The 22,338-nt window shown below is 51.0% G+C and overlaps 1 protein-coding gene across 15 annotated transcripts in view; it reads left to right on the top strand.

Moving 5' to 3' along the window:
* Positions 1–22,338, top strand: part of LOC308569494 (uncharacterized protein) — a 209,920-nt gene that overhangs the window by 133,643 nt on the left and 53,939 nt on the right. For all 15 annotated transcript variants that reach the window (XM_081163437.1, XM_081163436.1, XM_081163443.1 and 12 more), the window contains one exon: positions 614–4,750. In XM_081163437.1, coding sequence (XP_081019563.1) covers positions 614–4,750 — 4,137 coding nt within the window. The remainder of the gene's footprint in view (positions 1–613; positions 4,751–22,338) is intronic.

The raw sequence follows: 22,338 nt of genomic DNA, 5'->3' as shown, positions 1-22,338 counted from the left end.
CCTTAAAGTGTGCATTCCCACTGCCCAACTGGGGGTGATTTGGGGTCCCAGCAGTGCAAAGCTGGCTTTGCAGTCTTCGCTGTGAGCAAGAAAAACACCCTGTGTTCTCCAACCGCAGCAAATGATCCCCTTTCTCATCACTGAGCTTTTCCTGCCTTCTCCATCTAGCCATGTGCCCCCATGCTCTGTCATGCCCCCAGCTTGTCAACAGAGCTTGCTTCCTGCTGGGAGAGTTCCCTGTTTCCGGAGCTCTTGCCTGTGTGCACCTGGCCTCCCCCCACACCCCAGAAAAAGAGGGAAAGCAGGCCCTGAAATCCATCCTAGAAAGGCCTTATGGGATCTCTAAGCACAAAAGCAATTCTCACATTGCCCTGTAACATAGAAGCGATGACTCTTCCAGAGACTTTGTCCATGTTACGAGATATGTTTGGCGGAGAGAAATGCAAAAAGGATGGGAGATTGGTACCCCACCACCCCTTATTTTGCTTCCAAAACTGCACTTTACTAAAGTGGGAGTTAATACTAGCATTGACTGTAGTCACTGGGAGCCTGGCTGAATGCCGCTTTTGGTGAGTAATCCCTCCGGTACTCCAGCAACCTTCCTGTATTCCAGGTGCGCTTCCTGCCCAAGGAAGACACGCTAACAAACCCAGCGACCACCACCGCAGGGTTGGCAGAGCGAAACCTGCCTGGCTGCCTGCGGCCGATGCCCCGGAGGAGCTTCTTGTAGGTCTCCCGGCTGCACCCAGGAGCCACAACCAAGGAGGCGACCCCTTTTCGGCGACAGAGTGCAGTGGCTTTGTCGCCGGGACGTCCCTCCGGAGCAGAGCTCCTTACAGGAAGGCAGCCGGCCAGGCGTTTGAGTTTGCAGAGGGCCCGAGGGAGAGCTGGGACCTGGAAGCTTCCGCAGCACTGAAGAAGAAGAAGAAAAAGCAGAAACAGAAGAGGGTCCAGCAGCCAAGGGGGGCAGAGATGTGGGAGGACAGCTCCGAAAGGCCGCAAGCTCCCCTGTGTGCTCCTGAACCCCAGAAGCCCGAGGTCCCCTTTACTGAGCCCCGGAAGAGCACTAAAGAGGCCTCAAGAGCCCCTGTGGACGTCACCGGGAAGGATCCTTCGGTGCTTGAGAGAGAGGGCCAAATTATGGACAGCCTTGCCCAGGTTTCTGTAAAAGGAGAGGTGGCCCTTCCGGCTGATAATGTTGCATTGGATGCAAAATTTGGCGAAGTGGAAGAGGTGAGGGATGGCAGCTTGAAATTGCCATCTAAAAGCAGGGAGATTCCTGAGGAGCAGCTGAAGCGCCATGTCCAGAAGAATCAGCCAGGAAGCCCCACTTGGCCACAGGCCAGTCCTGTGGAAATGGCACCCTTTGGGAAAAGCAGGACATTGGAGGAAGGCTCAACTCACAAGGACTCGGTCCACATCGTGCCCGCTTTGGAGGCCAAACCTGCGGTGAGCAAGGAAGTTGAAGTCCTGCTTACGAAACCAGCAGCTGCGGGTGAGAAGGTTGACCCAGAGGGCCTGGCTCCTTTGCAGGAGGTGCTGGTGGAGGAGCCGAAGAAGGAAGAGAAGGGCAGGCAGGGCAGAAGTCCTGGCGAGGGAGCTGCCAAATCTCCCGCTGAAGCAAAGGCCGTGGAGCCAGCCACGGAAATGAGTTCTCCCGATAAGAGCAAGGAGAAATTCCCTGTTGCGCCAGAGCCGAGCCCCACCAAGGAGTGTTCACCAGGCGACGCACAGGGGAGCAGCCCCGCAAAAAGTGCCACTCTTGATTTTGGTTCGGCAGAAACCCCCTTTTTCTTGGAAAGCAAGTCTGATCTGGGCAAGCCCTTTGCTCCCACCAAAACACCTGGCAGCGCTCAAGCACCTTCTACTGAGATGGCCAAGGGAGCCAGCTCCAGCACACCAGAACAGCCAACTGGGGCACAGGCTAAGAAGAGGGGCAGCGATGGCAGAAGCAAGCGGGTTAAGAATCCTCCGGCACCACTGCTCTCCCTCTTGGAGGACCGGGCCGATGTGGGCAAAGCTCTGGGGGCGGAAGAAGCTGTGACCCCTCCTGAAAGCAGCATGGCAGCCAGAAGCCCCGAGGCAGCTGGCATCTCCAGCTCAGCGGATAGCAAAGCCGCTCTTGCCTCTGCGGTGCTGCAAGAGAAACCAAAGAGGAGCAGTGAGGGGAAGAGCAGGAAAGCCATGAAAAGAAGCTCGCTGGGGGCATCGTTTCCTCCAGCGGCAGAGAGTGGCACTGGCCCCTCGCCTGCAGAAGCGAGCAGAGCTGACCTGAGTAAAGAAAAGAACGATTCCAGCAAAGGAGCCGACCTCTTAGCTGCAAGCCAACTGATGGCAGCTTCTGCTGCAGATACAGCAGAGCTCCAAGCTCCTGCTGCAACTTCTTTGAAGGAGAAGGTGCAAGGGGCTCCAACCGGCAGAAGCGAATGTGCCGACTTCTCTTCCTCTGCATACCCTTTCATCTTGGAGACACCAGCCAAGGCAGGTCCTCCTGAAGCCAAGGGAGCCACCGTGCCTGGTGAGAGCAAAGGGCCCAGCTTTGCTATTTTGGAGAGCCCCGCTTCAGCCCTGCCGGGGAGCAAGCCCAAAAAGAGGACCAGCGATGGGAGGAGCAAAAAGTCCGGGAAGACTCCGCCAGAGCAGCCGTTTCTGCCGGAGGCAGCCTCTGACCTGAGCAAGGCTTCTGAGAAGGCTGATGGTACCACCAAAGAATCAGGTGCTGCTGGCAGGGGTGGCGCCCCTCTGCTTGAACAGCCAGAGAGCAGTGAAGTGCAGGTTCCTGCTGCAAAACCGGTGGGGAAATCTGAAAGAAAGAAGGCGGAGGAGGGGAGTTTGGACACAGCCCCGAAGAAGTGTGGCGTTGAGCAGCCGGTCGCTTCTGATCCAAAAACCAGCACTGCAAAGCAGGAACTCTTCGCTAAAGACACAGAGAAAGGTCAGGAAGCCAGTCTAGATCCTAGAGACAGGACAGAATTGCCGAAATCCCCCCATCCCTTTACGGAGCTGGCGGCAGAAGAACCGAGGAAAAGGGATGTAGGAGGGCAGAGCCACCAGGTTTGTGTCCAAGCCATGGAAGCAAAGTCTGTACCTGCCAGGCTAGCTGCTGAACATGGGGAGGTGGCTAAAACGGAGGAGGCTCCATCCCTGAGTAAAGTCCAAGAGAAAGACTGTCCCTTGAAGGAGGCAAGAGATGCGGGGCAAGGTTCTGATGCGGGCAGAACATCCAGAGGATCAGAGGAGGCCAAGAATCGAAAAGACAAGCTGAGTTTGGAATGTCCCTTTCTTTGGGGGGAAGCCAAAGGAGAGACAGGCACGCTTTTGGGCGACAAAAGAGAAGATGAACAGAAAGAGCCCCTTTCTCCTCGAAGCAGCAAGGAGGGAAGCGGTGGCGGGTCTGCTCTTGCCAGTAAGCCAGACCCGGCTGCAAAAGCGGCAAAGAGGGGCAACGACAGGAAAAGCAAGAAGGCAGCGAGTGGCCCTGACCAACCCGCCTCGCAAGCAAAGGTGGATCCTACAAACCAAGGGCAGTATCCCAAATTGGCTGGCTTCCTCCAAGGCGTGGAGGAAATGGAGTTTGTAGACGAGAACAGGAACATCAAAAGCTTTCCCCCGGGGCATCAGGTACACTGGGAAGAGAACAAGATGAGCTTGTTTGGCCCCTTTGCTCCCCCCAGTGCTGGTGGTCTTGACGAAGCCCCTTCCAAAAGCCCAGGGCTGGGGTGCCCCTTTCTAGAAGACCCAGGCAAGTTCATGAGCGAGCTGAGCAAGGAGCAGCCTTTTCTTTCCGAAATGCTGAAGGATGCCAGTAAAAGCATCGTGGAAGATCAGCATGAGCCGAAGGAGAACGTGGCCAAGTTGGGAGGCCACGAGGCCGCGATAGAGGCTTCCCTTTTGCTGAAAGCGGGCGACGAAACGAGGGAGAAAAGGAAGAAAAGCAAGAGACCCCATGCCAAGCAGGAGCTAACAGCAGGAAAGGACAAGGCGTTCAGCTCCGTCCAGGATGAAGATGGAAGGGAAAGCTTGGTGGAGAAAACACAAGGCTCTGGACCTGGCCCCACGGAACTGCCAGCGGAAGAGGTGCCCAAGGAGACTGCCCTGCTGGTTGCTGGGACAGAAGGAAATGGATCTGTCGGAAAAGAAACCAGCATCCCTTCTGGGGAATTGCCACCCCTTTGGGAGAACAAGAGAGAAGCAGCAGCACTCCAGGCACTGACAACCGCACTTGTTGGTGGCAGCTCAGAGCCAGTTGAAAAAAGCAAAGGAGCTGAACCAAAGACCTCTGAACGTCCGGATAGCTTAGGAAGTAAGGCAGGGGCAGATAAGGTCCTAGAGGATGTCCACGGGGAGGAAGCTGCTTCTGCTCCTAAACGAAAAGACCCATTCAAACCTCTGAAGCTGGATGACGTGAAGGAGCCAGAGATCAGCGTCCCGGCGCAGGCGGCCAGCAAAGAGGAAGAGGCACACCTGCCAAGCCAGGCAGCCCAACCAAAGGGCACGCAGAGTTCTGGCTCTGAAGCCGGCGAGCTGATCCCACAGGCGGTGGCTGACGGTGGCGACCAAGGAGCGAGAGCGACGAAGAAAGAGGAGAGGAGAGCCCGAGGCGCTGAGCAAATGAAAGGCTACATGAGACCCACAAAGTCGAGAGGGCTTCCTCTCCCGCCGCCGCCATCGAGAGTCGCGGCTGTGCAAGAGCAAGGGAGGAGAAGGCCGGCGAAAGCGGACAGCCCAAATCTACAAAGGCAAGAGAAAGGTGTGTCTTTGCAACTGTGGCTCGTCGGCAGCTAATGCATATACTACAGCTTGTGTGTGAGAACCTGCTCCTTGGCATGAGCACCTAACTGTTAATCCTGCGTCCGATGCACCTGGCATGACTTGTGTCTTGGCTGTTCCCGTTAAGAGCCTGTTTTTGACTCTGCTTGCCTGTTTTCACCAGGGTGCTAATGGCCAAGTTTTCGAAGAACTGACAAATGTATAAACCGAGCTCCCAAAGCTTATCTTTATGTGCTTGATCTTGCTTAAGTATTTTTGTACTCCTCACTAATGTTGAAAAAGCGTTGCGTCGTCTAGCAAAATAGCTTCTTGTCACCACATTGCTTGGAGGTTTCCCCTTACCTGAGGTTCAGGTCTTGGTGCATTCATTTCTCAAGTCTCAAAATGCTCGCAGGTTGAAGCCTGGCAGTCTATTAGTAATGATTCCCCACCCCCTTTTGAAAACGAGTCCATTTAATAACTTGGTGCTGGTCATGAATGTCCCCCTTGCTGGCATGGAGATGGTCATGTGATGGTTGGCTCACGTGGTCAGCCCACGACAAACGTCATTTCTTAACTGTGTGCAACGCAGCTGTGGGAAGCTGTTTCCAAGGCCCCTGAATGTGGGGAGGGGGGGCATGAGTAATTCATGAATGTGCAGAGTGCCCCTCTGAAAAGAAAGCAGTACATCTTGGGTTGAGGAAATGGTCTGGTCTTGCAATAGAAATGAAACCCCCTGCATATATTTAAATGTCCAGTCTGACTCTCACACACCCATTATTGTTTATGGGCAAGCAGAGTGGCATTTGGTTCCTGTTCCTCAGGTATGAACAAACGGGATAAAAGGCAAAAAAAGAAAACGTAACAAAATAGTAAGTTGTATCAGTTCAATCAAGGAGATCTAAAGCAATGGTTTAAATCAGCAAGCAGTTAGGATTTAAATCAAGTTTCTCATGATAGTACTTTCCTAAATTCTGGTGCAGTTCCCAAGTGCTAACCCATCTTTATTTTCCATTCAGTAGTGGGATGCTTTGTATATATATATATGTATTTAACAATCATTTTACAACATGTTTCTGAATGCACTGCTCGATGGATCACTTTTATGCATTATGCAGCTTACTTTAATATTATACAAGCTATTCTTTTGAAGACAAGCTTAGTGGGGTTTTTAAGTTTCGGTTTTAGATATTTTAAACCACCCATTTTGATCCGCCTTGAAAAGGCGTCTCTAGCCAGCACCTGCATTTAATCCTGCAACCTGGAGTTCCTCAACTGGGTTTGAACCTCTGACTTTCTCTGTGGAAAGTGTGTACTCGGTCTCTGAGCAACAGCCCCTCCCCATCTTTACATGTCTACATGGCTTTACTGCAAACTGTTTGTTGTTAGATTATCAGATAGCGTCAGATCTCCATCAGAAGCATAGATTTCCCCAATGTTGAATGAACATGAGAACGAACGCCTTTCCCTAACAAACACCCGTCTTCTGTTGTCACTAAGCAAGAAGTGTTAATGCTGTTTGACGGAATATCATAACATCTGCTTGCATGGAAAAGCTTTTTTTTTAAGATTGAGCCATTCTGGCCTTAATGTTTTGCTGTGGTTTCTGAGAGGTTTTGTATATTTAATGACGGTTGCATAACGCATAAAGTACTTCTATTTTGGTGGAAGTGCTGTTCCCTGCATGAATTTATGCCTCTAGAGTGGGGTGGGTGTGTGTGTTTCTTGCATGGGGGTAGAAAATGGAGGGTGTTTATAGAGGTAGTGCCTTCTTTCAAAAAAAGGAAAATAGAATTGCTGGAAGCCTTTTCCTTTTTGTGTGTGTGTGTGTGTGTGTGTGTGTGTGTGTTTTCCTTGCAAAAAGGCAAACCTTGGGAGCCGTTGACAAACAGAAAGGTTGGCCCTAAACGAATGAACGTCCACAGGTAATTGGACTGCAAGCTGCACAGCATGCCTTAAGACTCCCACCTGCTTTGCAGGATCCCCTCTGTGTGAGTCAACTGCCTACGTGGGCCCTGTTCAGTTCTGCAGAGCTCGGAAGGATTGAAGCTTGCCTTAATGGCAGGAGGAGCTATCCTTCTCTCTTCCCCTGAGGCATGTACCCCAGATTGAAAACAGGCTGGCTGGTGGAGAGGGTGACATTGCAGTTAGAATGTCAGCACCGTCAGCGTGGGATTGACGAGAGGACTTGAGGGGGTGTTAGCAGCCCTCTGGCAAGGCCGCAAGGCCCCACGCCCCCAGTGTTGACTGCAAAAGGAGGGTGGAAGATGTTTAGCAACTGGACAGCTCCCTAGAGTGAATTTTGTCAGCCCTAATTGCCAGTCGCCAGTTCCAAAGGAACTCGTAATCCTGTCTTCATGGTGTCGTGAGCATGTGAGAAGGACAGAGGCGCAGCTTTGGTTCCTGCTGCAGAAGTTCGTTGCTCTAGAAGTTTCCAGCCCGTTATTCTGCCTCTTGACAATGGCAGATCCATTAATCTATTGCGAACTGGACGTTAGGCGGGGATGAGGGACAAGCACTCAGTCACCAGCCAAGAACAACCCTATTGTGAGTCGAGGACCCCGCCACCCACATAGGAGTATAATAAGACACAAAGACACGTTGTTTTAGGTTAGTGGGCAAAATTGGGCCACAACATTGATTGGTTACAGCATGTGAGTAGTATTGGCTTAGGCATTGGATGAAACAGCAATACCAGACTCCACCCCGCACAGCCAGGAGTCATATCAGGGTTAACAACCAATGGGAGGAGCTTATTGATGCAAATACAACTGGAAGCTCCCCCATGACGTCACCGGGGTCGTACCATGGCCCTAGCCACCAGCAGGGCATTGGACAGGATCCACGACTGCTGGATTCCTTTAACTGAATACCCAAAAGAGGAGGGGTAGATGATGGTGCTTACCCAATCCTCCAACAAAGCACACATATTCCAATGCCCTAACCACCAATACCAGAAAGTTGTGACAAATTGCTACGAGGCAGGCGAAGAAACCAAGAGGCTGGTGCCAATTTGCCAAATGGATAAAAAAGTCCTATCAGGCCCCTTGGGCAACCAAGGCAACCAACCGAAGTCCATAGCAAGGTCAATACGCAAAAAGAAGCTGACCTAAGAGGGAGAGATCCGAAGAAAGCAGGAACAGAGCTGAGCTCTGCCGTGGCTGTTTAAATGTGGCTAGCCCCGCCCACCAGCCGGCCCTATTGGTCGGCTGGAAGGCTTGGCCGCGGCAGCAGAAGCAATCAGGAGCAGGGAGCCGAGTATGCCTCCCTGCCCCCCCCCAGCGGGAAGCTGCTCCCGCTCCCAACCCCTCCCCTCTGGGAGGAGGAGAGGCCTTCTCATTGTCAATGAAGGCCTGGAGCGCTAGCAAACCACAAGGCTTGTCACCTTGGCTTCCTCTAAGACAGGAGCACCAGAAGCAGCCTGTCATGGACCGGCTGAAGGCAGAGGAGGCACCAACTAGGGAACTCCCAAGGAAGAAAGCTCAGAGCCCGGGGGTTGCTGATGGGACTACAATGGGTGGTCAGAGGGAGAAGACTGGGAAGAGGGGGTATTGGAAGCTGAAGAGGCAACAGGGCTTTGTGAGCAGGAAGGGGCTGGGACAGAGAGCGGTCCAGAGCTTTGGGTTCATTGGAATTATAAAGTCTGTCCTGATCTCTTCCTCTTCCAAGAGCTCCCTCCAGCTATGGAGCGTGTATTTCTATAACCTTGGCTTTTGTTAGGGCATTTTGTTAGGGAGCATCTTGCAATATTGCTAAAGCTAAGCCAAATGTAGACCTGGCTAGTTTATTTGGGGTGGGTGGAAAACCACTTGTAAAGAGCAGGATGGAAATGTTGTTGTTGTTTAGTCATGTCCGACTCTTCGTGACTCTATGGACCAGAACATGCCAGGCACTCCTGTCTTCCACTTCCTCCCACAGTTTGGTCAAACTCAGGCTGGTAGCTTCGAGAACACTGTCCAACCACCTCGTCCTCTGTCGTCCCCTTCTCCTTGTGCCCTCCATCTTTCCTAGCATCAGGGTCTTTTCCAGGGAGTCTTCTCTTCTCATAAGGTGGCCAAAGTACTGGAGCCTCAGCTTCACGATCTGTCCTCCCAGTGAGCACTCAGGGCTGATTTCCTTCAGAATGGAGAGGTTTGATCTTCTTGCAGTCCATGGGATGGAAATACATGTTTGAAATCCTTTGTTCAGGTGGACTCGAGCGGCGCTTGTGGACTAGTCTCACCCCACCCCGAAAGGAATTAAAAACCATGTAAATAAGTGCAACATTTGGGTTTCTCCTATTCACAGAGTTCAGCTTTGTTTTATTTTTGACAGCAGATATTGGTTGTCTTGGCACACGGCTCTTGACTTTCAGTCAAAATGTATCACGGCGAAAAGTTGGAAGGCTGTTTACGTTCAAATTATTCTGTGTTACTGCTCATTTGAGGTGTGGTGGCCCATTCCTCCTCCTTAAAGATGGAGAGGCCTGTGAGTTTGCATACAGATAATCCCCTTGGTGCCTCTTCCCCCATGCAGAACTGCCTCCAGCTGTGTGCTATTATAGCTCTGGTGGCAGAGACTAGAAAACTCTGCAAGGTGGGGCAGCTCCTTGTCTTTCTACGGCTCATTGCCTCTTCTGCCCATCACTGCTGTTGTTAAGGCGCAGCTTTCTTGCATGTAGCAAGAGTGCTTATTTTGGTACCACAAGGAGGTTAGAATTATGTACCCGTCAACCGAAAATACCGAGCCCATTGTTTCGGTTTTGGGCTTGCATGCGGTTGCCAACCCTGTGAGGGGCGTCTTAGGTGGCATTTTCACAGCCACCCATCAGCTTTGCCGTGGATTGGGACCTCAGAGCTTGTTGTGTAGCGTGAGGTGGTAGAATTGTATGTAATTATTATTTATTAAATTTATATACTGCCTTTCATCCGGAGATCTCAGGACAGTTCACAAGATAAAAATACAGAATAGAAGTACAGAATAAGTACAGTGGTACCTCGGGTTACATACGCTTCAGGTTAGACTCCGCTAACCCAGAAATATTACCTCTGGTTAAGAACTTTTCTTCAGGATGAGAACAGAAATCGTGCTCCGTTAGCTAAATCCATTAGCCAATCGAGGCCCCATTAGCTAAAGTGGTGCTTCAGGTTAAGAACAGTTTCAGGTTAAGAATGGACCTCTGGAACGAATTAAGTACTTAACCCAAGGTACCACTGTAGTTAAAGCAAAACAATAACACAAATGCATTTAAAAGGCTGTATTGTTTAATCAGCCAAAGGCTTTGGAGAAGAGGGATGTTTTCTCCTGGTGCCTAAAGCTATGTAGTGAAGGCACCAAGTGAGCCTCCATGGGGAGAGCAATTGACAGACAGGGAGCCACTGCAGAAAAGGTCCTGTTCCCTTGTTGCCACCCTGTGGACCTCTCATAGAGGAGGCACATGGAGAAGAGTCAAATGACGACTGCATGGTCCAGGTCAGTTAGTCAAACACTGCCCAGCACACACAGGGGTTCCCTGCATAAAATAAATGAACACACAAATGACAAGTTTTGGCATAGTCTTCCCTGCTGGTTTAATTTGGGTTGGGCAGAAGCTAGATCAAGGTCCGCTGAGATGGTTCCGCACATCACTTTAAGAGCTGGATGTGGATCTGTTAACTCTCCTGGTGAACAATTAAAAGAACCAGTGTCTGCCTTTCCCTGGTTTAAAGGTAAAGGGACCGCTGACCATTAGGTCCAGTCGTGGCCGACTCTGGGGTTGCGGCGCTCATCTTGCTTTACTGGCCGAGGGAGCCGGCGTACAGCTTCCGGGTCATGTGGCCAGCATGACTAAGCCGCTTCTGGCAAACTGAAAGCAGCGCACGGAAACGCCGTTTACCTTCCCACCGGAGCGGTACTTATTTATCTACTTGCACTTTGACGTTCTTTCGAACTGCTAGGTTGGCAGGAGCAGGGACCGAGCAACGGGAGCTCACCCCGTCGCAGGGATTCGAACCGCCGACCTTCTGATCGGCAAGTCCTAGGCTCTGTGGTTTAACCCACAGCACCACCCGCGTCCCCTCATTCCCTGGTTTACCTGATGCCTAATAAAACGGAACAAGGGGAGCAAGCCTGTGGATCCCTAGCTTCATGTGTTTGAAGTTTGCTGGAACAGGGCCGGCTCCCCTGTTCCTTTCCGTTTATTCCACCCCTGTGCGTGTGAGCGAGGCAAGAAACCACTGATATACCCCCCCCCCCACCGAAGCTCTTGGCATATTCTTCTCCCCAGCATGCACAACTTAAGCTGACCCAGTTGGTCCGATCGTTGACTCTGGTTGGCGACGACACTTAATTAGCAATTGCACATGACTTTGGGAGGGTATATCGGGGGGGCACTTCGTCATCCCGGAAGGTGCCCGTTGCCATAGAAACCAGTGCAGAGGGGTCCTCGCCTGAAACAGTTTGCTTGGATTTTCTTCTTTTTAAAAAAGGCATTGAACAGGATAAGTACTAGCTTGAGGAGCAAATTGAAAATAGAAACGCAAGGTTGCTGTGGGTGGGAGCTGGCAGCTTGGGACTCGAGTCCTGGTGTGCTGATGCAGCAATTAGCTCTGGCATGCTGTTGGCTTGTGTGCATGCTCTGTTGTCATGCGCACCATGGATCTTGAGCAAAACCAAACAATGGTTCACCTTGAGAGTTTGCTCTGAAATTCACAACTGGCTGAGGGTGTGTTTCTTTTTCTGAGCCTGAGCACTTCTTGGGAGGGAGAGGTGTGTATCTGTGCCTGCAATTATGAACATAAGAGCCTTCTGGATCCGGCCAAATGGCTCATCTATGCCAACATCCTGTTCTCACAGTGGCCAACTAGATTAAGGTTACCAGACGTCCCTGTTTCCCGGGGACAGTCCTCGGATTTACTAATCAGTCCCTATACAAAATCCATTGAAGTTGAAAAGTGTCCCCGGATTCATTGAAAAAAATCTGGTAACCTTAAACTAGATGCCTGTGGAGAACCTGCAAACAGGATCCGTGCCCGGGGGCACTCTCCCCTCCTGTCGTTTCCAGCAACTGGTATTTAGAAGCATTGGGAAGGCAGACCATCGCCATCATGACTAGTAGCCATCGATAGCCCTCTTGTCCATGAATTTGTCTAGCCCTCTTTTAGCGTTCTCTAGGTTGGTGGCCGGCACTGCCTCTTGTGGCAGGGAGTTCCATAGTTTAACCATGTGCTGTGTGAAGGAGGGCTTTCTTTTATTCTGTGCTGGGACTTCCAACATTCAGCTTTGTTGGATGCCCATGAGTTCTAGTGTTATGAATGAGAGTGAAATATTTTCCTCTGTCCATTCTCTTCTTGCCATAATGATATTATGCACTTGAATTATGATACCTCTTACCTTTTCTGTCGGCTAAAAACGCCCTTTTGCTCGCTCCTTTCTGAACCTTGTCCAACTCAAGTGGAATATCACCCATGGTATCATAGTATTACAGTTCCATATTTAGCGTTATAAACTATATTATTATGGTTAATGGCGGTGATCGGAAAGGGGTTTTAAGCACTCTTTATTAAAACAAATTCACACAGCATTATAGTGTCATGGTGCTATTACACTTGGATTTCATAGCTAGAAATGAGTTTTAGCGCTGATTAAAAGATGTGTGAACCTTTGGATAAAAGGAACCGTAAAACGGCATCCACCGCAAAGGTTATGGTGAGTGGCTGCTGAGCTTCAAATAGCTGCTTGTGTGAATTGGACCTTCCACACCTGTAGACCCTTGTGGGGGAAGAACATGGGGTGTGGGGTGTAAACTGGAAAAAACACCAGGCTCCTAATAGTGTGCAAAGTCTCTGTTGCAATTCTACTTGCAGCTTGCAACAGAAAGGCAGTAGCAAGGTAGCGCAAGGGGGGGGCACTCATCTCGAAATAGCTATAGTCAAAGGTAGACTGCCTCTGAAACTGGAGGGTCCATCTAGGTGTCATAGCTAAACGCTAAGCCTATCCCCCTTTTTTTCCTGTAGTCTCCTATTAAACCCATCCAAGCCTCTGGCTACTGCCACATCTTGCGCCAGCAAATTCCATAGCAGTTATGCACTCAAGGAAGTGGGGAAGAGGCAGAGGTCTTGGAAAGCAGGCAGGCAGGTGCATCTAGGTTGAGCCTTCCGAAGAGCAGAACAGGGAGCGAGGGAGGAGCAGAAAGAGGTTAAGGGTATAATCACTCCACCAGCGCTGGTGGTAGATGTTCACAGCCAAAGTATTTATCGTATATAGAGAGAAAATAAATCCCCCTGCTCCTTTCAAACATGAAAGTTGCCTTTCTGCAACATGTGAGAGCTGCCGCTGCCCGTACTTAATCAAATTTCCAAAAGTGCTGGTTTAAATAACGGAAAAGATTAAAGCTCTAGGGCAGAGGATAAAGGCTTCTCCTTGCATCTTTCCCCCCCTCCTTTGATGTTTCTGTATGTCCCCCCACCCTTTTCTGACAGCATTGCACAGCTCTTTCTGCCCTCTCTGCTCTCTCTCAATTTTTGCCCCCAAACAAACGAAGCCTTCCTTTCCATTTCCCGATGCTATATAGTTCCATCCTATTTCTCACCGAGATGTTGGAACGGTTGTGAACATTCCGTGACATCACAGCAGCTCTGCCGCTGGCTAGGGGAGCCTGACTGGTGACAGCCAGTTCTTAAAGCCTTGTCTGGGTGTGTGTGATGCAAGATCACATGCATGAGCTCTCGTCTCTTTGCGATCAGTGGAGCTGGTTGGGCGGTAATTGGGGAGTGTCAGGAAACAAAGGCGAATATGACTTTGCCCTACTTTATTCATCGTTCTGACACGACTTCCACCCGGCACTTAAATGCAAGGTAGCAAATGTCTAGATCAGGGAGGCTGAATTTTTTTTAAAAAAAAAATATTTTTGTGTGCAGCAGGATAAATTCAGGGGGCGTGCTGGAGCTCAGAGTCTAAAAATACTTCTAGTGAGTTAATAAGTGGGAGTTGTCACTGCTGCACTGTGCTGTAAGGGCAGCCGCCGCCACGCCGGCGATGATGAGCTTTGCTTGCAGGGGCTGCTCTCTCAGCTGAAAGGGGGGGGGTCTCGTTTAGTCCAGGTATGTTGCAGTCCCCCCAAAACAGTTGCTCATTCTTTGTTGGCAGAAGAGTGAGTGGCCACAGCAGGAGCCTTGATGGATTTTTTTTTTTAATTGCATTTATACCCCACCTCATGGAGCTCAAGGTTCATGGTACATGGTTCTCCCCTTCCTTGCTTAATCCCCACAACAACCCTGCGAGCAACTGGCCCCAGGTCACCCAGTGAGAGCTTTGTGGCTGAGCGGGGATTCAAGCTCTGGTCTCTCAAGTCCTAGTCTGACACACTTACTGCTACACCACTTTTTAATGTATTTTTAATCTTTGTTGGAGCTGCCCAGAGTGGCTGGGGAAACCCAGCCAGATGGGCGGGGTACAAGTAATAAATTATTATTAGTATTATTATTGGCTCTCAAAGACATGGTACTCCAGGTGAGGCGCGAACTCACAGCACTGGCACTACTCTGCTGCGTAAGTACCGCGCACTAACCTATGCTGTTTGGCCTTCGTGCATAACATGATAGATGCAGAGTGCTTTTCCCTTCCGCAGAAAAGACATACAACTCGGAGAGCTGATGTAGTAGTGAAAATGGTTTAACGAGCGAGCTCCAAAGCTGCTAAATAGAAGCGTCAGTGGCTGGAACAACGACAGGTTTTCCGGCAGCCACGTTTGGACTGATACAGCAGGGAAGGGCGTGGCTTTGATCGCAGGAACCACACATGCAATTCCACCATCCTTTCTCGCCTGCCCACAAAGCGGCTCCAGAGGATTGGGGGAATTGCTGAATGGGTGCCGTGTGACATGGATGCAGATCGGAGGGGTGGGCAGAATCGGCACCTGCCGTTTCTGCAAACGAAAGGGCCTTTGCATCAAAGCCAGTGTCTTGTGGCAACTTGGAAATGGTTGTGGCGTGAGCTGATAAGAGATGGCAGCATGCAGCGCTGGAAGCTCTTGTCCTCGTAAAACCGTGTCAACACAGGAAGCGGCCTTATACATACCGTTGGTCCATCTTGCTCAATATTGTCTGCACAGACGGGTAGTAATAGTTCTCTGGGGTTTCGGATACGAGGCCCCTCCTAGCCCGACCTGGAGTTGCCAGGGATTGAACCTGTGGCTTTCTGTGTGTAAAGCAGATGTTTCCTTGGCTGGTTGTGCCAAGATACACCAGCCACTCTTTCAGGTGCCATAGGATGCTTTTGGCAACACCTGTGGAGGTGGAAACGAACAGGGTGAGACAAAGACCATTTGTCAACTGGTGCGGCTTGATCTATTTGTGAATGGAGAGCAGGGCATCTGCCTTAGGCCAGGTCAGGCTGCTGGCCCATCCAGGCAGGTGTTGTCTACTCCAGCCTTCCCCAACCTGGTGCCCTCCAGATCTTTCGGACCATCAGCCTCAGCCTGCATGGCTGTTGTAATCTGAAACATCTTGAGGGTGATCCAGTTTGGGGGGAGGTTGGTCTACTCTGCCTGGCTCTCCCAAGATCTCGGGGAAAGGGAGGTATTTCCTCATCACCACCAACCTGTCCCTTGAACCCAGGACCTTCTGAACGCAGCTCCTGTTCTCTACCACTGAGCTACTCCTTCTCCTCTCCCCCAAAGGAAGAGGACATTTTGCTGTTTGCAAAAACTCAGCATACCTGTTTGTGTCGCAGATTCCAGACAATGGAACTGAGCACCTCAAACCTCTCTTGGCGAGTGTGCTTTTTGGACACATCTCATGACGGGCACGACTTTCATTTGGTCCAGCGAAAAGAACCTCTGTGACCGTTTTATGCCGTTCCAACTGATGGCTTTATTATGAGGCAGCAAATGCTTTTGCATATCTGGAAGGAGATGTCTGTTTCCTCCAACACTTTTGCCAGATATCATACCTTTTAAAAAAAACAGAACATCATTTCTTTGGAACGTTTGCTTTTGTTTGTGTTTTGTCTCCCTCGACTATCGACGCCTGGATAAAGCAGTGGACAAATTTCACCCCCTATGGCTTTCTCGTTGTGCTGCTTTAAAGGGATAACGAAGTACCTCAATAGGCACTTTGAAGTGCAGCTGCAAATTAGATTTCCGTTTTTATGTTCAGGAGATGGCCGAAAACCTGTGTGCCCTGTAACGTTAAAAAAGAAAAGGGTCTTGCTTAAAAAGCTACATTTGAGTAAGCTGTGTTCCCTTGGGAATGAAGGGGTTTATTTATTTATTTATCTACGAGCACAGGGGGGCATGGTGTGTCGTCACCACATCAGGCTGCCTGCAAGCCCGGCTCGCTTGCTGGGTGGTGTTACAGCTCAGGAGACGAGAAGCGAGAGGAGCAAGCAGAAATGTCTCTCTCCAACCAGCCCTCCGCACCCCTCTCCGAATACAGCCAGCTGTGCAAAGGCAAGAGCACGGAGGGCATTTCGGAAGGCTTCCACTGCATGGAGGCGCAGAAGGACTTCAGGAAGACCGAGTTTGCTTGGCAGAGGACGGAGGGCAAGCTGAACGAGATCGGACTGAACGTGAACTCCGGCGGGCAGCTGAAGGATGGGCTGGTCAAGAGCAGCCAGGGCTTCACTGACGAGGACAAGCTGTGTTTCTTCGAGGGGAAGCTGGACAAAGAGCTCAAGGCAGCCCCGAAGGACAAAAGAGGCGATGCGGAGACACTGCAAGGCAAGAAATGCCCAATGGCCCCCCTGGGTCACCTTGAGAGCTGGGCTCTCATCTCGGAAGCGTTCCCTCCCCCAGAAGGGGGCTTGGGGGGCGTCAGTGCCTCAGGCTCCCACTCTGGGCAGGCGGAGCCCACAAGGTCGCCTGCCAGGCTGGGGCAGCACGAAGCCATCACCGACCAGGAGAAGGCAGCAGGTAAGAAGGTGGCAGAAGCCAAATGCCACCAGGGTCAGACCGGGAGCGAGCCGGAGACCAGCGTGTGGAATCCCAGTTTCAGCCCCGTCCTGACCAGCAGTTTAGGTTGCCCAGAGGCGACCGGGAAGACAGAGGGCCCCCCCGCCTACAGCGTGATCGGAGTGGTCAACGACAGCTATGTGCAGAGCGGCTTCGCACCTTCCCCTGCCCTGCCCAAGCTGGGACCCCCGACCACCACCGTCGAACTGGCCCAGGACGACTTCAGGAGCAGCTGCTTCAACAACCTCCACGAAATGGAAGACGAGAGGTTTTCCGCGGAGGCGGGGGAGAAGCAGGGCTCTGGCGGCGATGGCGGCTTCCTCAACCGAGGGGCCCACCAGAGGAAGGCCATGCGGCGTGCCATGTCGGAGAGCTCCCACCTGTCCGTCCCCCCAGCCCTGAACCTGGCCGACAAATACCCCGAGCCCCCGGCTCGGGAGGATCTCCTCGGCAGCCTGGTGTCGCCTAGCGGCAGCCTCTCCCAAAGCACGAGCCCCATGACCCGAAAGCCGAGCGCGCCAATGAAAAGGTCGGCCACTGTCTCGGAAGAGCAAACATCTGCCCGCAGCCTGGGCTCCGCGCAGAACAATGCTGAGCCGCCCAGCCTCATTGTGAACCAGGAGCACCCGTCCCTCCCCATGGAGGAGCCATCTGCCAGGCAGCGAGAGGAGTGGGACGCCAGTGGCAGCGCCGTCAAGAGGGAGCTGGTCAGCCCCGGGCTGTACCACAGCAAACTGGAGCAAATCCCCGAGATAGGCGGCCATGGCAAGGGAGGCAGGGCGGAGGAGGAGGCGGCAGCAGCAGCAGCGAAGGCCGAGAAGAGCCATGTTGTCAGCGAGCCCAGTTGCCTCGGCTCCCCGAGAAGCGGCAGGATCCAGGAGATGGAGCCGGGCAGAGCCGCTTCCTCGCCAGGGAGGAGAGAAATCGAGGTCAGCGATGTGCCGAGCGCTCCGTCTCCCCAGCAAGGCGATGGGCCACGTGATGGTATGTTGCTAAATTTTCTTTCCCCCCCCCCGGGGAAGCAGGCAGACTAGAGATGAAGGAAAGCGACTTGACAGATTGTGGGCAGGGGAGCGGACCCCTCCGCCAGCCTCTCCTGAGACGGACACAGCTTGCTGCGTAGCAGGCAGAACAATGGGAAGGGGGGGCGGAAATCTGGGGTGACTGGGGAGAAGAGAGGAGGGGGCGGTTCCCTCGGCCGCTGTTAGAACAGATTGCTTGCAGGTGCCAGGGAAAACAAAAGATAAGATGCATGAATAAAATAATGGGATTAACTATGCCCTGGTTTTAAAGATGCCCGGTGGTTTTGTGGGATCGGGCTGCTTAGTTGTAGGGTGAAAGCCAAGGTCCTGCATGTCCACAAAACTGCAAGAAGGGATGTGGCACAAATTTGGGTCCTCCTTTTAGGAATGTTGGCTTCCCTTTCCTGGAAGGGGGAGCGCACCAAGAAGGCATAATCGAGCCGTCCCTTTTGCGGCTCCGAGTATTGGCACAGACCTGCTTGGAGAGAGTGGCAAGTCTGGTGGAAAGCTGAAGAGAGACCAGTCTTTCCTCCTGTCCCACGTAGAAGCAGCACCTGCCCCTTTAATGGGGGTGAAAAGCCTTTCAGCTCGCCAGGGACAGCAGTGCTTCTCTCTCCTCCCACCCCGCCTTTCTCTCAATAGGGGCTTGTTTTATTTCTTAGTGTGCCGGCACAATGCTTTGAGGTCAGTCTGCTGGTCTGAGCTGTGGAAAAATTGGGACAAGCACAGGCGATCTTTTGTGGTGTGAAAAGAGGAGAGAATCTCTCTCTCTCTTTCTTTCTCTCTTTGGTTCCAGCAGATCTGCCTTTCTGTGTAGCTGCTGCTTGCTTGGAAGCCATGGGGGCTGTGGCGGTAGGTTTTTACTGAAACCTCAGTATCGAGCATCTCCAAAAGCCGGTTGAGAAAGCAGTGGGAGAGAATAAAAAGTTAAAAGAATTGCACAGAATAATTACTAATGAGCTACAGTGCGTGCGTGTGCCTTACCCAGCTTGTCAAATCCGTAAGATTGCAAATATTAAGGGTTGCTTCTTAGCCAGTGTGAACTGCAGCTGTGCAACCCTTCACAGAGACTGGGCTTCCATTTCCATCTCTTGCCCTGATACGAATGATTAGGTCGCTCGCCTTTCTTAACACGGAATGGCTTTGGGGGGAACTTTACTAAAACGCCTCCTTTCTTCACCCCACCCCTTCAGCTGTATGATATCGCTCCTACCCCTGTTGATACAAACATTCCCACCCCTTAAAAATCCTTTTCCTTGCCTCTCTCCGCGGCTGCTTCTACTATTTCTCAGCTGCAACAAACTCTGCACCCAGGTTCTAGCAGGGGGTTGGAGCAAGATGAGCCAATTCAATGGGAAAGCAAAACCAGCCCCAATCAAATCCACATTGATCCATTGGAAGCTGATAGTTGCCAAATCCTCACCAAAGGGGTGTATACTATAGATATATAGATATACATACACACAAATACACTCCCTGATTCTTAACTGGGCCAAAAGGTGCTTCAAGCTATTGCACCTCCAGCGAAGAGGGTCTTTGGCCCTGGATTTTCAAAGAGAAGCGAATAACGTGCAGAAAAGAGGGTCTTGCCTTTCCAGAGCAAGCTATCGGCCATGTGCTGAGAACAAAGGAGTGTCTAGGCAGCAAATTCAATTACGCTAACCTCCCGATAACCTTCAATGTGATAGACTCCCGTAAGCGAAGCTTGGGGTGTGTGGTTATTTTGACGGCCAGGACTGTAGATAGATAGATATATTTGACCTTTATTTTGCTCTTCTGGTGACACCCAGTGGATATTGTTCTCTTGTGTTAGGGTGCACGCCACCTCCAAACGTTAGGAAGAACTACTCGGTTTATGGGCAGCACAATGCGACTTGCATTCTGTGGGAATCTTCGCCGGACACCACCTCCCCGTTCTTGGTTGCCTCTTCCCCATCCCAGATCTCTAGAACCGCCATCACAGGAAAGGAAAACTACACCCACATAGTTAAACTGTGGAACTTGCTTCCACAGGACGCAGTGATGGCGCCCAACTTGAATGGCTTCAGAATAGGATCAGACCAATTCATGGGCTGTCGATGGCTACCACTAGCCGGGATGGCTCTGCCCTGCTTCCACAATCGGAAGCCGCAAAGCTTCTGGATACCACTGTAAGCCACAAGAGGGGAGAGGGCTCTTGTCTTCGAATCCTGCTTGCTGGTTTCCCACAGACATCAGCCTCATCTTGCGTTGTTATGACCCTTGGGGCTGTTTGTATCCACTGTTCTGATGCACTGTTCAGCATAGCTGTCTTATGACCCTTGGGGCTGTTTGTAAACAACTACCTGACATTCAGAAGACATCTTAAGGCAGCCCTGTTCAGGGAAGTTTTTAACGTGTGATATTTTACTGTATTTCTGTTTTCTATGGAAGCCGCCCAGAGTGGCTGGGGAGGCCCAGCCAGATGGGCAGGGTATAAATAAAAAATTATTATTATTATTATTATTATTATTATTATTATTATTATTATTATTATTATTATTATTATTATTGTACAGCTTGTAAGGATAATTATTGGAGATGAATGAGAGTTATGAGCTGCCTCCGCCAGGATCTCTTCTTTGACTATGGCCGGACTGGAAATGATGGAGGGAGAGTAAAGTCTTAAGTTCCTACCAGCCTCTTAAGAGCAATCAAGTTCTTGGGTGTTATTATTCTTATTCCTATTATTATTAGGGTAGGTGTGGAGTACTTGGGCTCATTTTTGCCTCTTTGCCCTTGCTCCTCATTTGTACAAATAGGAATAGTATCGTTCTCTGTGCCTTGTTTGTACCGTGCACTTCATTCATAAATCTCAGGGCAGTTCGCAACATAAAAATTCAAGATGAAGACACAAAGCACTTTGCTTCTCTACTTCACCAGCCTGCAAAGTTTGTTTTAATCAATAATAAACCTATAACTTGCTAAGGACAGGGACTCGGGGTGGTCACCATCCACAACAGTGAGAGGGAGGCATCCACGGTGGGCAAATAAGATCCTTCAGATTCTTTGCATTCTTATCACAGCAAGACACTGGAACAGTAATTTGCCCGAGAACATTAACCCCGTGTTTTTCAACCTTGGGCCTCCAGCTCTTTTGGGACTACAACTCCCATCATCCCTGACCACTGGCCCTGCTAGCTGGGCATGATGGGAGTTGTAGTCCAAAAACAGCTGGAGGCCCAAGGTTAAGAAACACTGCATTAGCCTCCTGATCCATTGCTTAACAGTTAAAAGCTTTGAATCTCAGACTGGGCGATAGAAAGATTTGTAGGGGACTCTGGACGCTTACCTTGCCGTGTAGATTTTAGAAACACTCCCCTCTTACAAGAACGATCTTCAAGGCAGGTTAGGGTCCCGCTCGATCTGCTCTTAACGCGATCCATTTGCATCAAAATGGGGAATGGGTGTGGCTAGAGGACATCTGCTCCAGTTTGCAGCCCTTGAAGCTGCTGGCAGTGGCTTCGCCATTCATAGAATCATAGAATCATAGAGTTGGAAGAGACCACAAGGGCCATCGAGTCCAGCCCCCTCCAAAGAAGGAGACTCCACCACACTCCTTGGCAGCAAATTCCACTGTCGAACAGCTCTTACTGTCAGGAAGTTCTTCCTAATGTTTAGGTGGAATCTTCTTTCTTGTAGTTTGGATCCATTGCTCCGTGTCCGCTTCTCTGGAGCAGCAGAAAACAACCTTTCTCCCTCCTCTATGTGACATCCTTTTCTATATTTGAACATGGCTATCATATCACCCTTTAACCTCCTCTTCTCCAGGCTAAACATGCCCAGCTCCCTTAGCCGTTCCTCATAAGGCATCGTTTCCAGGCCTTGGACCATTTTGGTTGCCCTCCTCTGAACACGTTCCAGTTTGTCAGTGTCCTTCTTGAATTGTGGTGCCCAGAACTGGACACAGTACTCCAGGTGAGGTCTGACCAGAGCAGAATACAGTGGCACTATTACTTCCCTTGATCTAGATGCTATACTCCTATTGATGCAGCCCAGAACTGTATAAACCCAGGCGGTCCAACTTTTCATACCAACCGTACATTAGCGGTGGGGGAGCGCCAGGCTAAAATTCGACACTCACACCCAGCCCTCATGCTGCCATCTCAAAGGCTGGGAAGGATGTGCTGGGCTTTGGGTAGGAGGCGAGAGGCTCTGGCAGGATCCTGGACCTCTCCCATCTCCTCCCCAAAGCTAGCTAGGCTTTGGGAAGAAGACAGGAGGACTCTAGGACCCTGTCTGGGCCTCACACCTCCTTCTCAAAGCCCTGTGTCTTCTTTACCTGACTTTGGGAAGGCAGTGCAAGGGCTATGGGAGGTGTGGGGGTGTGCCAAAAGTTGCCAAGAGCTGTCAAAAAATGCCTCGCCCTTGTACTGCCCTGATAAAAACTAATGAATGCTTGGAGCGTCTCCATCTCCATCGTTCTGCTCGGACACTGAGGTCCAGCGCCGAGGGCCTTCTTGGTGGTGGCGCCCGCCCTGTGGAACACCCTCCCACCAGATGTCAAAGAGAAAAACAACTACCAAACTTTTAGAAGACATCTGAAGGCAGCCCTGTTTAGGGAAGCTTTTAATAGGTTATTGTATTTTAGTGTTCTGTTGGAAGCCGCCCAGAGTGGCTGAGGAAACCCAGCCAGATGGG

Source organism: Podarcis bocagei (genome assembly GCF_964188305.1).
Source record: "Podarcis bocagei genome assembly, chromosome: 12".
In the NCBI taxonomy this organism is placed as follows: Eukaryota; Metazoa; Chordata; class Lepidosauria; order Squamata; family Lacertidae; genus Podarcis; species Podarcis bocagei.
The sequence above is the reverse complement of the archived record's forward strand: the minus strand, read 5'-3'. Positions and strand labels throughout refer to the sequence as shown.